Below are 18611 nucleotides of genomic sequence, written 5' to 3'. Positions count from 1 at the left end.
ACCTCGATTTCGATTAGGCGTTTGACAGATTCCACATGGGCGAACAGTAGTTAAATTGGAAAAGATGGATGAATATGACAGTGTAAGTGGGCATAGGAACTGGTTAAAGGGGAGACTCAGCGGGTCATACTGAAGCGGTGAACTGTCAGGCTGAAAAGAGTTACTAGTGGAGTCCCTCAAGATCGATTGGACAGTTACTATTATTAATACTCACAGAGACGGGAATTCTATAAAGTTTGCGATGACACAAAGCTGGGGTATTGCTAAACGGAATTGCAATACAGGAAGATTGACCACCTTTAAACTGGAGTAATAGTAATAGGATGAAATAATAGTGAAAAGTGCAGGTCATGCACTAGGGATTAAAATAAGAAATTTAGATATAATATAGTTGCACAGAGGAGGAGAAGGACCTGTGTATTGTTGCAGCAGATGTCTATGACCGCCAATGCGATATGGCCGTTAAAAAGCAAATGCGTTTAGGATGCATCAGGCGACGGTATTTCCAGCAAGATAAGGAGGTGTTAGTACCATTATTAAGGCACTGTGAACCCCACCTGGAATATTGTGTGCAGTTTGGTGTCCCATGTTTAAGAAGATGAATTCAAACTGGAACAGGTTCAGAGATGGGCTACTGATGATTCCAGGAATGAAAAGCTTCCTTATGAAAGGAGACTCAAAGCTTGCTTGTTTAGCCTAGCCAAAAGAAGGCTCCGGGGGATATGCTTGCTCTATAAAATATCAGGGGATTACGTTAGAGAGGGAGGGAATTATTTAAGCTTATATAATGTAGGCACAAGACAAATGGTACAACTGGATATTAGAAGATAGACTTGAAATAGACGAAGTTTCTAACCCATTAGGGAGTGAAGTTCATGGAACAGCCTTCCGGAAGTAGGGGGCAAAAGACTTATCTGGCTTTAAAACTAAGCTTGATAAGTATATGGAGGGATGATATGATGGATAGTAATTTGGGCAATTGCTTGGATTATCAGCAGATAAGTCTGCTTAATGGTCTCTGAGGGGATGTTGGATGGATGGGATCTGAGTACTGCAGAGAATTCTTTCCTGGGTGCTGGTGAGTCTGCCCACATGCTCAGGTTAGCTGATTGCCATTTAGAGTCGGGAAGAATTTTCCTCCAGGGCGGATTGGCAGGGGCCCTGGAGGTTATTTCGCTTTCCTCTGCAGCGTGGGGCATGGGTCACTTGCTAGTGGATTCTCTGAAGCTTGAGGTCTTCAAACCACAATTTGAGGACTTCAATAACTCAGTCATGGTGTTAGGGTTGTTATAAAGTGGATATTGGTAGTTCTGTGGCCTGCTTTGTGCAGGTCAGACTAGATGATCATATTGGTCCCTTCTGACCTACGAGTCTATGAGTCTATGAGTCATTGAGAGGCGTCGCCCCCGAATTTCTGCGGGGACTCCTCTCGCTGACGCCGCTTGTCGATGGCAAGCGACATCATCAAGAGGCATTGCTGCCGAAATGCCACCGAAATTTGGCGGCATTTCAGCAGGTGCTCCACTGCCGCAGTGGTCCTTCGGCTGGCGCCTGCCAGCCAAAAAGGTTGGGGACCACTGCTTTATGGTAAAGGAAGAAAATATATATTAAAACATTCACAGGTAGGGTTTGGGCTGTGAAGTTGCTGGCTATATCTGAGCATTGATGTTTTAGCACATAACGTTACAAAAGTTATATTTATAAAATTCTTCAGACTTGTTAGGGGGCTAAGCTCAGGGAGAGGGAGAAAATGCTGGTTAAAATATTAGGGCTTTCTTCTTGTCATCACCGGAGCTCATTTAAAGTTTTCTGTTGATAGGACCAGCTATTCATTTTGTCCACTCTGAACAAGATATTTAGGCCCCAGTTCTGCAACCAGTTACGTGTGTTTTAACTTCAAGTGTGTCAGTAGTCCTATTGACTTCAGTGGGATTATTCATGTGCTTAAAGTTATACATGTGTATAACTGTTTGCAGGAGTGTGCTAATGTCATTTTCCAAAAAGTGACACCTCTAATACACTTAGTCATGATGTGCAGAATAGATCAAGTAGCACATCTCAGATTGTCATAAGGTGAGTCCAGTTAGTTTATTGCAGAAAATATCTCTTAATTTTTTATTATTATTAAATGGGATGTCTTGCTTTCCATCTACTATGAACTGAGTCTCAAAGTAAACACAAGATCCCATTAACACTGCTTGACATTTTTTTTCTCATTTTAAATTGTGCGCTGCTTAGAACTAAAGTACTAATGCTGTACAGTTATTTACAGTTTTCAAGGCTTGTTTCAGACATTCATGTGCAGACGTACATTTAACTAATACCTTGCTGAAGGTTAACATATAAGTACACAAGTCTCTAACCTTAAAAAAGAAAAAAAAAAGTAGAGAAGTTGACTTTAGAAGGTGCCCTGGTACATATTGCCTGTATCAGAGGTGGAAGACTGAGCTTTAAGCTCATTTGCTATAATCTGGATCTCCCAGGGCAACACAAGAAAAATTTCAGATCAAATTCTCAGTATTTCAGATCAAATTCTCTATGCAGAGATAGGAGTCACAAAATGGTGGATTGTCATTTTTCAGCTACTTGGTTTATAGCAGTATATTTTAATATTGAAAAGTGATAAATTGATAGAAAAATATCTTTAAAATTTAAGATAGAATTAGGTGTTGGTAGAATGACACTGGTGCAGCACCTTAAAAAATTAGGTGAAGAATCTTCCTCTGCAACTTTTCCCATACCCACTTAATTTTGACTTGCACCACTTCTATCTCCATTACTAGACATCCACAAAGCAAAAATCTCTCTATATGTGGAAGTTTTGTGATATGGACAGAAAGGGATTTACTAGATCACTTGTGTCACTTGAGATTGAATATAATCTGAAACTAGATCTTCATAGGTGGATTATGCATTTGTTGTAAAGAAACATGCTGTAAAACTGCAGTACGGCTTTTGCTAGTTTTTCCCCTGCATATCTTAAGTGACCAAACATAGTATATATCTTAAGTTTTTTCTTTGTATTTGATCTTTGTTATGAACTAAAAGTATTGGAGTCTGTTTTTCAAAACACTTTGCTTCTTTGTTTTTAAAGAACAGTAAATGCAGTAGAAGTTCTTTTATACATAACGTATTGTCCGCTAGCCTTCAGCTTGCACATGGAGTTTTTTTCTTGTGTGTTTGAACGTTGATCACTTAAAATAAATCTTAGCTGACTAATATTAATCAAAACTATGTAGTAGAGTTGGGTACCTTGATGGGGATCCTCTTTAGTAGCTAATATAACCTGTTTACAGTACTGTGCTGAGCAGATGTTGCAAATAAACAAAAGTGTCTAAACCCTGAACAGATTTTAAAAAATTAGGAGGCGTCAGCACTCATAAAGGTGCTGGTTTGGAGCCTGATATACTCATTCTGAAAATGAAAAGAGGCCAATGCACTTAGTGGTAGTGTGGACTTCCTCTCATTGATCTGCCAGCGTGCCTCAGCCTTGAATTGTCGGTGGTAACTTTGAGGGAAGGAGGGAGTAGTTCATCTCTTTGCTCTGTCCATCTTTGGCCTTTCTTGTGAGACTGGCTTCAAGGGTTGTTACGGTATCTGGCCTTTTCAAAGCATTCCTTCGGAGGAGTTTTTTTAAAACTCTGTTTAGTTACGTTAATACTAGAATATTAAGTCTCTTACAAAACAAGCAACCCTGACTAATAACTTTTTAAAGCCTAAACTGTACAGGTCCGTAATTGAAGATGTCATCAATGATGTCCGAGAAGTTTTTCTGGATGAAGGAGTAGATGAACAAGTCCTTTTGGAACTCAAAACAGTAAGTTGTAGTTGGACTCAGTATTTACAGCTCCGTAACGTACTAACCAGCCTATGACATAATGCTTACTGCTCCATGTAGTAAAAAACAGTGAATTTTCATTGTCTAAGCAATGCACTCATACCCTTGATACATGAGTTGAGATATCGCTATGTATGGTATAATCTTCCTAAGTATATCTTAGATGTACAGTGAATTTGCTCTTTTCTCCACCTTCCTCCATTATGCACTTTGTTGTATTTGTTGCACATCAACTTATATCAAGTTTACAACAGGGATCGTGTTTCAGTGTGGGCTTTGTGTGGATTTTAAGGATCTAAGTCCTTTAAAAAGGTACGGTCATGTGTTTATTGTCCTCTAGCCAAGAGGCAAAGTTTTCCATGATGGTTCAGTTAGGGGTCAGGTGAATTGATTTAAATCTGAATTATTGAAATTGCAGATTTTAATCATGATTTAAATCAGCAAATAGGAATGAGTTAAATAATAAATTTTAATCTTGCTTTGCATTTAATCTTTTTGGTTCTTTTCCTAAAGAAAATTTGATTCTTAATGGTTGGTAACCATTAAAGCATGTTGATTTGCAACTAAATATACTCTGTAAGCTAAATTTGATGCTTCTTTTTGCTAACCAGGAGAATACACTGTATCTATGCACATTTATTTACAGTTATATATAGCTCATCTTACATTTATTCAGATTTAGTTTTTTCATATTTTATGTTAGAAAATGTGAATGATGCATTTGTAAAATACTAGATTATTAATTTTTATGTTTGATTTATGTCAAGCTATATTTGGATGAAAATTCAAATTAGTACCATGTCTTTCAAGAGTTTAGAGCTAGTTGTTCTCATCCACTCATATTGAGTTTTTATTCATAGATTGGCAGAAGAACACAGGCTTTCCTGCTTTTTTAATTCCCATCTTGTTTCTTAACTTTGAATGAAATCGTCACTGAACTGAACTAGTTGAATAAACTGAAATAAAGAAGATATTCTCTCTGCATCTGCAGAAAAGGCTGTCATTGTGAAAAGTTGGGTTAACACATAACATACTCTTGTTCCAGCTGCTTAGCCAGTGACTTCTGGGGTTTGACTTTTCTAAAAAGCTTGGCAACAAACATAATGCTTGAATTTTTTAATTTAAATTATTTTAATAAATTGTAGTAAGTTTAAGCCTAATAAGTGGTCAGAACTTCAAATTTAATATTAAATAAGTTTTTATTTAAAAATAAATCTGTATTTAATTTAAATACAAAAATCCAAATATTCGTAATAATCTTTTTTTGATTCATCCTGAATAGGGGATGCTTTTCTTTTCTCTCTTCTCTTTGTAAGCTGAAGAGTTTCATTGTAGAGTGCTCCTCTATTCCAAATCTAATGACTTTTGCTTTGCAAAAATATCCTATTTTCTGACATGGCATGGGATAAATTGTATTGTACACACATCTGAGGAGGAGAGGCTGAGGGACCATCACTTCACCAGAATGCAGACTGTGTCCCGAGAACCAAAATTGTGACAGGGGTTTGCTACCAGAATAAGGGATATTTTGTTTGATGCTTTTCTTGCTGCCTTCTGAAGTACTTTCCTGAGCAAGACAAGCCCTGAGCCATCAAAACAGAAGAGGACAGCAAAATTGGAGGAAACAGTGAAAAGCAGGGGATGGTAGAACAAGAGGCCTGAGATGCAAAGCTTTGATGCTATGGTGATAGAAACAATTAAATTGCTATATAAAACCAGGGTTCCCCTGCACTAATGGTAGCTTCTGGAGAAGATAATGTATCTTCCTTGACTCTTTATCTTCAGAAATTCTAGAAAGAAAAATACTGACACCTGTGGTGAAGACTATATGCTTCTGGTGAGAGGAAACTAAAATGGAGGTAGAGGGGGTGGGAACTGAAGGATAGGAACTACCACTTTATCTCTCCCTCCCTGCTTCTGATATGTGGAGTTATAAGCAGGGTGAAAAAAACCAATGTTTTTTTTAAAAAAATAAAATCTGATTTTTTTTTGATAAAATGCTTTTTGAGGAAAAAACCTATCTAAAGGTAGATACATTATAGCTCAAAGATACCTCATCATGGAATAGATATTATAAATTCTAATTCTGTAGTATGAGAGGATATATTCATATAATGTTTAAGAAAAGTTTTGTAAATAAATTCCAGTAGTTCATGGATTAGCGACCCAATTTTATGGGGTTCCAGGGGCTTCTGTATAGATTATGTAGGTTAATTGTTCTATCTACTCAATGGGACTCAATGCTCAGTCTAGAAGGTACCATCAGAGATGCTTAGTTTTGCAGTTCTCAAACTGTGGATTTTTGTATCCAGAGATAACATGCTTGTTAACAGCAAAAATGTTTTTAAATAAATATATAGAGGTGAGAAATAACAGATGTCAATAGGATGACCAGACAGCAAGTGTGAAAAAGTGGGACAAGGGGTAGGGGGTAATAGGAGCCTATATAAGAAGACGACTCAAAAATCGGGACTGTCCCTATAAAATCGGGACATCTGGTCAACCTAGACCTCAACCCTGTTGTCCCTCTGCAAGTTTGTGCACACAAAGTCAATCTTTTACCTCTCTCTAAAAGTAAAAAGTTTCAAAAAGTTTAATGAATAGAAGATTGTTGGGGGCGAAATAGATCTGGACAAGGAGAAGAAGTCTGGAGATAAATATGGGAAGGGAGGAACAGGCAGTAGAAACAAAAGGGAAACTGTTTGAGCAGCATATTCCAGAAGTCGTGAGGTCTTTCTGAGTGTAGTTTTTATTGATTTGCGATCTCCCATACCATTCTCTCACTAGAAGGGAAAATCTATAATGGCAGGAGGCTGTAAAAGAGACCCAGTTTGGAAATAGGAACCATTCAAGAAATGTATGTTTGCTGATGTTTTAAAGAAAGTCACCCCAGTGAAATTGTGGAAGTCACTTAAGCACTTGAATTCAGAGATTCTTGAAGCGATAATCTTATTTTTAACAGCGGTAGCTTCTTCTGCCAGAGTAGAAAGAATATTTTCTTCCTTTGGACTAATTCATTCCAAATTGAGAAATTGCTTGGGACCTGAAAAAGCAGGAACGCTTGTTTTTCTTTTCCAGATTATAAACAAACAGGAAAATTAAGGTGAAGATGACTGAGTTAGCTGCTGAAGCCAATATTTTAAGTTTCTCATGTTGACCTGGCTGACAGTCAATTTAATTAAAAAATAAAAAAAATCATTTAACTTTTTTAGTTAAACAATTTTAACAAAAACAAACCTGATTTAAAAAAAAATTGAATGTTTAACTAAATTGAAAAATTCATATGCTTGTTTTGTTAAAATATTATGTGTCTGCTGTTGAAGAAAGAAATCCAGAATACATAATGTTGTTTTTGTTAAATAAAACAATTTAAATGTCTGCCTGGCGATGTTCTCCTCCTATCCAGCATGGCAAAAAAAATCCTCCAAAGGTTAATGATTAACCTGTTGAAACAGAGAGAGTTCACCTCCCAGTGACTTCATAAATATCTGCTTCAGTTACCTTTCGTAAATGAAATAACCAATCATTCATTTTCTGATATAGCTGTAAAACTAATCTGAAAAGTTTTCAAAATAAATTACTTTAAAAATGTATAGTGTGTACCTTCTCAAATGAAACCTACATCTACCTCTGAGTTGTGAAGAATATGTATTAAGGTTATAACAACCAACAAGAATGCGCTTTTAAGTAGAAATCCGTGATTAAATCAAATCTTCCTGACTAGTGATTTAAATCTAATCCACCGTGGTTATAAGGATGATCTTTCACCTGTGGGAGAAGAAAGAAATGTCCATGAAAGTTAAATTTAGAATTATAATTCCCTTGGACTATTTTATTTTATTCTGTTGCTGTGTGATGCCTCAGGAAAGGGGCATATACTCAACCTATATATGCCCAAAGATTTTGTGACAAAATAGAATGTACAGGATAAATAAGGACCAATTTGAATTGCATTATTTGTAATAATTCCAATCCTACAATTTTAAAATGACACCTATTGATAACACATTTTCTTTCTCTCAAATACAGCTGTGGGAGAACAAGCTGATGCAGTCCAAGGCTGTAGATGGGTTTCATTCAGAAGAACAGCAACTTTTGTTGCAGGTTCAGCAGCAGCAACAACAGCAGCAGCAGCAGCATCACCACCACCATCATCATCATCCACAACCACAGCAGACTGTGCAGCAGCAATCCCAGACACAACAAGTTCTTATTCCTGCATCTCAGCAAGGTCAGACTGATTCTCTAATGTGCCTACATGAAACTCTCTATGGTTTCAGCAGACCTCATGGAAAAAATTAAATTCAGGAAAATTGGAGTCTTTCAAATTTAAGGTGTCCTGGTTGGTAGATCAAACTTTGGGTTTATTAATTTCCCTTTTATATATTATTTGTCTAGTCCCACATAACTTGTTTTTCTAAAACAAATGTCTTTTTTTCTATATAATGAAAATGTCAGCCTACTAGTCATTAGTAGCCCTACAATAACAAATCAGTGTGTGTCCAATTAAGAGAGAGTTTCATTAAGTAGGATGAAACAGGATTTGAAAAAATATATAAAGCCTCCAGTCTCTTTTAAAATGACTGGAATGAGGATGCAGATAGGATTTTGCTACACATAATCTGTTAGACATGTTTTTCATATTGGAACTAGGTCTGTGCCAAAAAAAAACGAAAAAAAGCGATGGCTAGTTTGTGGGCCCAGCTTCTCATGCAGTGAGTAAGTGTATGGGTTCAAGATGCACTGTCAAACTTACCCATACAATTAATCTTTTTTTAAATACAATTATCACATTGTAGACTTTACCTTAAGAATTCCAAGGAAGCATTTCTGAACAATCTTGATTAAGCATTAAACAGGAGGAGCAAACATTTTCTGATTTTAGAGTCCCTGTTGCATAAACAAAAATCCAGCCTAATACTGTGTCTGCAGGAGTTGATGAGGATAATTGACAATGTGTTATCTTATAGTCATCACACACAGTAAAATTATTATTTATTATTTGCAAAAAGAACAGGAATACTTGTGGCACCTTAGAGACTAACAAATTTTATTTGAGCATAAGCTTTCGTGGGCTATAGCCTAGAAAAGCTTATGCTCAAATAAGTTTGTTAGTCTGTAAGGTGCCACAAGTACTTTTGCGGATACAGACTAACAAGGCTGCTACTCTGAAACCTCTTTATTATTTGTATTTTGACAATTCTTAGGAGTCCCAGTCACAGACCAGGACCCCACTGTGTTAAATTCTGTACAAATGGAGAACAAAAAATGGTCCCTGCCCCCAAAGAACTTACAATATAAGAACTGAAATCCAGGCATCTTTTTATATCCACATCCCTCTATCTTTAGTTCATTAACAGAAGACTCTGCTTTGTATAGTCGTAACAAAATGCTATGATTCTAAATATCATTGACTTCCAGAGTAGTCCTGGGGACAAAACAAGGTTTGATGAGAACTTACACTTCATGATGTACTTGTTGCCTTGCAGCCATCTCTTTAGTCCTTGTTGTTGCCTGTTTTTCTGTTGCCTGAAACTCATGTTCAGATTCTAGGTCATCACAGATTAATGCCAACTTATTCTGATCAGAGAATGTTGGGATAGTGGGCCTATCGTCATGTTCCTTGAAATTTGCAGGGTCATACCCTTTTATTTAAATATCTGAAACAAGGTTTAGTTTAAGCAGTGGTGTCTGAGTAGGGAAGCTAAAGGAAGCTGCTGAGGTCAAATCACTATGGATCCAGTCAGGATTGCCATGTCACCTTCCTGGGATTCTTATGTAGGTCATCACTACAATAGAAACATGCATATCTGTGGACTGCAGACATTTCAGTGTAAACAACAGCTGGTACAACCACATGATTTGAATCGCTAGTCCTTTACCTCCTTCCTGTAACTTTTGCTCACATCATATAGAATTAATGTTTTGTTTCTTTTGTTTGTAGCACCTCAGCAGCAGGTTATTGTGCCAGATTCAAAGCTGATACAGCACATGAGTGCATCAGGCATGGTAAGACTCAGAGTTAGAACTTTATACAGTGCTGTAATATATTTAAATAGTGAAGGTAAAAGTCTGATAAGTCATCTCAAATGCCAAAACAAGAGCTACTGGCAGAAGATGGCTCCTGTCTCACTGATTGCTAGGCTGATAACACATAAGCTATTTATCCAGGGCTTGCATTCGACATTACCCAAAAGAACCATAGTAGTATGAATTCATTGTTTCATTTATTATAGTGCTATACATATTTAAACAATATGATGGGAAATATTTAGAGTGAATTTGTGTGTGTATAATATATATAACAAAAAGTATATATAAAATAGTCTCACAGCGAAATGACTGACCAAATATTATTATTTTATCAACTGCAATTGGTTAATAATAGTAAAAGCATCCTGAATATTAATAATTAAATTACACAGTGGTTTAATATTATGTGCTGCAAAGTGCCACAGGAGACACATTAAAGAGCTGCTTGCCTCAGTCTGAATGTCGCTGGGTTAGACTAAGACAGCGGCAGGCAACCTATGGCACGTGTGCCAAAGCCAGCACACAAGCTGATTTTCAGTGGCACTCGCACTGCCCAGGTCCTGGCCACCGGTAAGGAAGGCTCTGCATTTTGATTTAATTTTAAATTAAGCTTCTTAAACGTTTTAAAAACCTTATTTACTTTATGTACAACAGTAGTTTAGTTTAGTTATGTATTATAGACTTATAAAAAGAGACCTTTTAAAAATGTTAAAATGTATTACTGGCACGCGAAACCTTAAATTAGAGTGAATAAATGAAGACTCGGCACAGCACTTCTGAAAGGTTGCCGACCCCTGGACAAAGGTTTTTTGAGGATCAGCTAATACTGATACAAATCTTTATGACAACAATCCCAGGAGGGAATGACTTCACATGTGGAAAATACTGTTACCCTGGTGCAAGTCTTATGTTGTATTTACCAGCTGAAGAATGACATTCCTCAAATATTATAAATAATAAACTCATAAAAATAATGATACTGACCGTATAGGAGTTTGAATCTGCCTTTCTGATCATTATTTATTTCAACTCACTTGTTGTTGCAAAAGTAAATTCACAACTTTTCATCCTAACCATTTATCTGTTCCTTACAATTTTCTTTGTAGTCTAACTTTGTCTCTCTCTTGCTTGACATCAAGTTTAGGCTAGAGGAAAAACCTATTCTCTTGCAGGCCAAGACAGCCAAAACACAATCTGTGCAAGTTAAATTTAGTTATTTATTTAGATTTAGAACTCCATACTAAAGAATATCCATCCAGAGTTTGATGTAAATTTAAAAGCACAATAAATAAAGTTGCACAGTTAAGGCAACAGCAATTCATTTGCTCATTGTCTCTCAGATAGTTTGCTGATCTTCTCTTGAAAATCCTAGATGCACTGACTAAACAGCATGATACAACCAAAGGCTGAATAAAAACTAAAACTGACTTCTGCCTCACTTTCCTTGTAAATTTCACTGAATAGCAGCAGAAACTGGATTTTGCCTGTTTACCCTGTTGAGTTTCTTCTCTAGTTCTCATTCAGTTGAGCCCAATACTATACTGTCAAAAAAAACAAAACGTGCTCTTCTTAGCGTGCCACCTGAAGCTTTTTTAAAAAAACAAAACAAAAAATTACATTAAGGAATCTGTCCAATTAGGGCTTTGTAAAAGAAATGTTTGACTAAAGAAACTCTTATATCTGTACTGAGAATGGATCAAGCAGACCCAGCTTGTTTATTTTAAAGGCAAGAAAAATTTAGAACGTGATTTAGTAGTGTTCTTTCCCCTGTATGTAAGAAGATGTGGGGCAAAGGGACAGCAGAAGAGCACTAGCCGGCTTCTACTCAGTGTCACCCTCTGGGAGGTTCTGATTAATGATTACATCAGTCTGCCAGTAAAGGGAGATCTGATTCCTTACAAACCAAAACACAGACACAAGGTTGGTAAGGTAATATTTTTTATTGGATCAACTTCTTGTGTCTCTACTATCCTGGGACCAACTTGACTATAACTAGACTGCATAAAACAGGAAATGTGCATTTTACCCAATAGGAAAATTTAAATCCATTTTGCACTTTTAATTTTTCATCAACATGAAAAATGCAATAGTATCCTCCAGCATTTCAGGTATTACTATTAACCTTAAACCTATAGTAGGGCTTGGTAGAATTGTCAAACTGTCCAAAGTTTGATTTGGAGTGACATTTGACTGCTAGTTGGAACTGTTTTTGACAGTCCGCATGGGTGAAATTAGTTCTGATGTCATTATTTAATGTTTGTTTTTTGTACTAAGATGAGCGACTGGGATCATATGGACTAAAATCACTCATTTGAGGTCGATTTACAGTTCAAACCCAAGTGGATCCATGTGTTAATTTGCAGACATTAAGCTTTTCATCCATTCTCTGACTTTCACAAAACATCTTCGCGTTTGGCCCAGAATACACTTTGGTCACTTAGTTTAAACTTTGAAATCATCCCCAAATGTTTTTAATGTCTATTTGATTCTTTTTGTTTAAATGGTCAAGAGGTGCCTGTTATGAATTTGTTATGACAACTGTGTGTTCTGGTTAGTTTTTATATTACTGTGTGGCTTGACAGTAAAATCAAATCTAGTATAACTAACACCTGTGTTGCTTGTTTAAGTTGTTAAAAATAGTGAACGCAAGGTATTGATGCAGGCTCTCAGGCCTTAATTCTTTATGCAGACAATCATCTGAGTTCAGCTTCCTCAGGGCTGATGCCTTTATCCATTGACCTGCTTCTTGGCTGTATCCCAAGGCTAGCTAACTCTGCGCCAATGTAGTCATTAAGCCTCCCAAAATAAAGCCTCTCTCTAGCCACCATGGCCTGTTATGTTGAGGAATAATTCTGGTTTTAGATAGTCTTAAAGAATAACAACAAATTTGTCCATAGTTTTCTACAAATCAGGTTTTCTTTTAGATGCAATAAAAATAACTTCAAATCCAGAGTCACTTGCAGAACTTGCATTTCAGTGCTAGGATGCATTTCATTGCAATCCATTCCAAGAATTCTCTTGGCATCAAGAAAAGATTGTACTGCTTAAACTTTATCCCAATACTTCTCTTTTTTTTTGTGTGGAATGTTTCTTACCTGAGCAAATATCCAAACTCATTTGGTTTATTGGAAAAAAAAATCAGAGTTCTCAAAGTTCAGTGATGCTGTACATTCTACTTCACAGTACTTTAGCCACGGGTGCCGTAGCCCTCCTAAAAGTGGGGGGTTGGGAACCTGATTCCTGCCCTCCCCCGCCAAGCCAGGGCTGGGCAGCGAGTCCTCCCCCCCTATCCAGGGGGTGGGGGGGAAGACAGCCCCCTGCCCATGTCTCCATCCCCCAGGTTCCGCACCCGGGGCAGGTGGAGGGACCCAGGCTCCACACAGCTGCCCGCACAGCTCTCCCAAACCCAGCTTTGTTTGTTGGGGCAGGCCCTCGGAGCCGTAACCTGGCCATTATAAGAGCTGGGCAGGCAGCTGTGGGGAGCTGTGGCAGACCCTCCACCTGTCCTGGGTCCACGCCGCAGCTCCTCGCAGTTGCCCACACGACTCTTACTGGCGCGGAGTCGTGGATCTTCCACCTGTCCTTGGCTGGGCAGGGAATGGGGATGCAGGCTTGGGGCTGCTTTCAGTCCCCCTGCACTCCGAGCAGGTGGAGCATCTGCCACTGCTCCCCCCAGCTGCTCAGGATCCCTGGCCTGGTTGTGGGTAGGGTCTAGAGGGGAAGAAGAGAGTGTGGTCCGCCCCAGTGAAAAGTCTGAGGGCCCTTGTGCCCTCCTCCCCTGCCCTCTCCCCCCCCCTCAAGTTCTGGTGCCACTGATTTTAGCTTAAACTTACCATAGATGATCCAGGAAAAGATCACACATGACCTATTTATTGTATTCTACAAAATGATCTTGTCTAGAAAACAAATAATTGCACTATATTCATTGAGAATGGTGTCAGTTATCAGAGGATTATATATTGTCTCAGATGTTCTTTAGGAGACTCATGGGAACTTATTTTCTTTTACCTTGGATATTAGTATTATTCCAGGATTTGAACAATTAACTTGAAGCCTTGAGTTTTTTTCTATTCTTTTAATCAGATAACATATTCAGAGAGGCTGGTTAACTTTGAGAGCTGGGTATAGAGCTCCGCTACTCAACAGATGGCCAGCAGAGGGAGCACAGATGAACAGAATTTATTCCCAGAGATTTTCTGGCAAACTTGGAAATAAAGCAGAATCGAGTTGACTTGTGATGCACATAGAATGAAAGGAAACCATCAAAGCAGGCAAATAGGAATCAGAGAGATTTCACTTCTATGATAGCTAATATATGCATTTTATGCTATTAATCATCTTCCTTTTAACATCAAAGAAACTTGCTTATGAGTAAATGTTATGTATCCATAGAAGCTATGGTGATTGTGTACGTTTGTCCTACTTCACCACAACAGATGCTTATTCTTTAATCCTCAGCTACTGTGCGGTGATGCAAAGCATTGATAGTAACGCTGGCTGTTAAAAACAGATTAATTATTTTTCAGAGTGCGGCTGCAACTGCAGCTACCTTGGCTTTGCCTGCTGGTGTTACTCCTGTTCAGCAGATACTTACAAATTCAGGTAATTACCTTAACATTAAATGGATTATGGACAAGCTATTTGATTTGTAAATCGTAATTTATTACATTTCTTGTGAACCATTTAAAAATCAGGAAGGAGTTTTGTAGTAAAGGGAGTCTACCATATAATTCTTAGAGGGGTAGCCGTGTTAGTCTGGATCTGTAAAAGCAGCAGAGAGTCCTGTGGCACCTTATAGACTAACAGACGTTTTGGAGCATGAGCTTTCGTGGGTGAATACCCATTTTGTCAGATGCATGTAGTGGAAATTTCCAGGGGCAGGTATATATATGCTAGCAGGCAAGCTAGAGATAAACGAGGTTAGTTCAATCAGGGGGATGAGGGCCCTGTTCTAGCAGCTGAGGTGTGAAAACCAAGAGAGGAGAAACTGGTTCTGTAGTTGGCAAGCCATTCACAGTCTTTGTTCAATCCTGACTGATGTGTCAAATTTGCAGATGAACTGAAGCTCAGCAGTTTCTCTTTGAAGTCTGTCCTAAGTTTTTTGCTGCACGATGGCCACCTTAAGGTTCTGCTATATGTGGCCAGGGAGGTTGAAGTGCTCTCCTAAGGTTTTGTTATTTGCCTTCCTAATTCTGATTTGTGTCCATTTTCCTTTTCCGTAGGCTGTCCAGTTTGGCCATGTACATGTAGAGGGGCATTGCTGGCATACGATGGCGTATATTACATTGGTGGATGTGCACGGTGAATGAACCGGTGATGGTGTGGCTGATCTGGTTAGGTCCTGTGATGGTGTCGCTGGTAGTAGATATGTGGGCGAGATTGCATCGAGGTTTGTTGCATGATTGGTTCCTGAGCTGGAGTTACTATTGATGTGGATTCTCCACAGCAACTGCACACCACACCATAGTAACTCCAGCTCAGGAACCATTCCATGCAACAAACCTCGATGCCAACTCGGCCACATTATCTTAACCAGCGACACCATCACAGGACCTAACCAGATCAGCCACACCATCACCGGTTCATTCACCTGCACATCCACCATGTAATATACGCCATCGTATGGCCAGCAATGCCCCTCTGCTATGTACATCGGCCAGACTGGACAGTCTCTACGGAAAGGATAAAATGGACACAAATCAGACATTAGGAATGGCAATAATACAAACCTGTAGGAGAGCGATCAACCTCCCTGGCCACACTATAGCAGACTCTAAGGTGGCCATCGTGCAGCAAAAAAACTTCGGGACTAGACTTCAAAGAGAAACTGCTGAGCTTCAGTTCATCTGCAAATTTGACACCATCAGCTCAGGATTGAACAAAGACTGTGAATGGCTTTGCCAACTACAGAACCAGTTTCTCCTCTTCTTGGTTTTCACCCAACTCAGCTCTAGAACAGGGCCTCATCCTCCCTGATTGAACTAACCTCGTTTATCTCTAGCTTGCCTGCTAGCATATATATACCTGCCCCTGGAAATTTCCACTACATGCATCTGACAAAATGGGTATTCACCCACGAAAGCTCATGCTCCAAAACGTCTGTTAGTCTATAAGGTGCCACAGGACTCTCTGCTGCTTTCATATAATTCTTGAGGTATATGAATTACAGTGCTACTTTACCAGCATAAAACTTAAAAAGATTTTATTTAATACACTTCAAACAGTATTGTTTTTCAGCTGTTTAGTATTTGAAAATATAAACATTATATTAAGAGACGGCTTTAAAGACTTTTATGTTTAATAGAAATAGTTTGTCTGAAATAGTAAAGTTGAGGTTTATAACAGTGTAGAAATCTGATTCAGAGCAAAAGTGAAACTTCCAGATCTTAATACAAGGAAAAAATTTCTCTTTTAGTTTTACAGGAAGACAAGTGTATACCATAGGATCAATCACAAATTATTTATGTCATGGCCAGCAATCTTTCTCTACCTATGAAGTGCTGCCCTTTAGTTAAAGACTACATTTTAGTCACAGATGTTTTTAGTAAAAGTCATGGACAGGGCATGGGAAGTAAACAAATATTCACAGCCCGTTACCTGTCCATGACTTTTACTATATACCCCTAACTGATAACGGGGCTGGGGTGCAGTCCAGGGGCACCATGGTGGTTGGCGGGTGACCTGAGACCCCGCTAGTGCTGGGAGGGGGTGGGCAGCGGCGCACAGCCTGGGACCCCCGCTGGTGCTGGGGGTGGGAGGGGTGGCAGGCCCCCTACCCAGCTCTGCATGTCCCTGCAGCTCCTAGGGCAGTGGTCCCCAACCTTTTCTGGGTGGCGGGAGCCAGACGACGAGCCACCGAGGACCATGGCTGGCGGACGAGCATCAAGAGCCGAAGTAGCATCAAGAGGTGTCGCTGACGAAATGCCACTGAAAATCAGCGGCATTTTGGCGGTGGCGGCACCTCTTGGTGATGCCGCTTTTTGGCGGCCTTTCAGCAGTGACACCTCTTGATGATGCCTCATTTTGGTGGATGCTTGTCCGCTGGCCATTACGCGGGCGCACATAGATGCCCCGGCAGGTGCTATTGCACCTGTGGGCACTGTGTTGGGGACCACTGTCCTAGGGGGAAGGGTGGGCAGCAGCTTTCTGCGTGCTGCTCCCACCACAAGTGCCGGCTCCACAGCTCCCATTGGCTGGGAACCGCAGCCAATGGGAGCTGCGGGGGCAGGGCCTGCAAGCGTGGGTAGTGCATGGAGTCCCCTGGCCCCTCCACGTAGAAGCTACAGGGACAACCGGTGGGAACCAGGGAGCCCCCTACCCTGAGATAAGTGCCACCCCTCTTCCCCTAGCCCAGTTCCACACACCCTAACTGCTCGGGCAGCCCCTGAGCCAGCACCAGTCGCTGCAGAAGTCACAGAGGTCTCGGCATCCGGGGCCTCCGTGACAGACATGCAGCCATACCTATAATGTTTTCTCAAATGGAGGGGGAGGGTGGAAGTGCACGGATTCCTAGGGAGATTGTGCTCCCAAGGTTCAGTTCTTTGCATGTGTAGATCCTTACCACTGAGTCTATGCTGTAGATGGAGTGAGGGAGCTAAACCTCTTCCTAGCAGGAGATGATGGAGGTGAGGGTCATCTGGATATCACTTCAGTTCCTCCTTTGTCTTTCTGATAAGAAAGTGAAAGGGCTGTAGCTGAGGTACGTTTTGTCTGTAACTTTATACCCATTGCACAGAGCTGGTGACCATCTTTACAGGCTTCTCAGCTGCAATGAGATAAGACATGGGACTATTGCACATGGGGATAAGGTGGTAGGACTGTTCCATGGGTAATGAAAGAGACGGGGATAAAGAGAGGCTATATCATGGAAAGGAGGGATGGAGAACAGAATTATACAATGTTTGGATTGAAAAGAAAAAAGCACACAATACATGGAAAGAAAAGTAGTTTAGATATTATGAAAATCAGGGACATGCAAGAACCTAAATAACTGAAAGTGGCATTAGAGAAGAGAAAGGAAGATGAAAGTGAACAGACATTATAAACTGTTACTTAAAGTAGCTGATGCTGACATTTTATAAAGAGAAATAAATGAAGTTAGAGGATGTATTATATACACACTTGTTCAAATGTTGTCTCAACATTGCAAGTTGTAAGTTCCAGAGGCTGGGAAGATCCCCCCTCTACTCTGAGTACTAATCTGTCCTTTATCTATGGAGCATAAGGATATTTCTGAAAAGCAGTTTAAATATTTTCTTCAGAGTTTGTTCTCCACTTGATTCCAAAACTGATGGGCTTTGCATGATGGTCTTGTTGCCTGTACTTAGATTGCAGTATTGATCCGATCTATCCCTCCCCCGTGCTGTGGTTTTATTCGAAGGGCAGTCACAGCAGTTAGTTTGCATTTTCCTCAGTCACCTTTAAAAATGTGAGCAGGTAATTACAATAAAAGTCAAATATAGAGTTTAAGTATATACTGAGTTTGAATTGCCCCCACCCTGAGCATTTGTCCCTCTGACTCCTGGCACATGAAACCCCAGCAGGCCCTAGAAGCTCATTCCAAAACAGTCAAGGACCAAGGGCTTGAGCTCTTCTTTACCCATTCCCTCTCCCCTTTAGTGCCCTCAGAGCAAATTGCCACACTCCCTCTCTACCTTAATCTAAAGCTGTCTCCTTACTCCAAATGTTAGGAGTAAATTTAAGAGTGTAAGCTTAGAATATTCTCATGTTACAACGCTGT

At 39.6% G+C, this 18611-nt stretch overlaps 1 protein-coding gene and 1 non-coding gene across 3 annotated transcripts in view; both read left to right on the top strand.

The window, feature by feature from the left end:
• The window catches only part of GTF2A1 (general transcription factor IIA subunit 1), a 45990-nt gene that overhangs the window by 7668 nt on the left and 19711 nt on the right, over positions 1-18611 (top strand). For both annotated transcript variants that reach the window (XM_032797591.2, XM_032797592.2), the window contains exons 2-5: positions 3716-3817; positions 7868-8069; positions 9783-9847; positions 14398-14473. In XM_032797591.2, the coding sequence (XP_032653482.1) occupies positions 3716-3817; positions 7868-8069; positions 9783-9847; positions 14398-14473 (445 nt within the window). The remainder of the gene's footprint in view (positions 1-3715; positions 3818-7867; positions 8070-9782; positions 9848-14397; positions 14474-18611) is intronic.
• Positions 9347-9486, top strand: LOC116835108 (small nucleolar RNA SNORA79). The gene has a single exon (XR_004376125.1). It is a non-coding gene; the product is annotated as a small nucleolar RNA SNORA79 (small nucleolar RNA).

Source organism: Chelonoidis abingdonii, chromosome 4, assembly GCF_003597395.2.
Source record: "Chelonoidis abingdonii isolate Lonesome George chromosome 4, CheloAbing_2.0, whole genome shotgun sequence".
Lineage (NCBI taxonomy): Eukaryota > Metazoa > Chordata > Testudines > Testudinidae > Chelonoidis > Chelonoidis abingdonii.
This window is presented reverse-complemented; position numbering and strand designations above follow the sequence as displayed.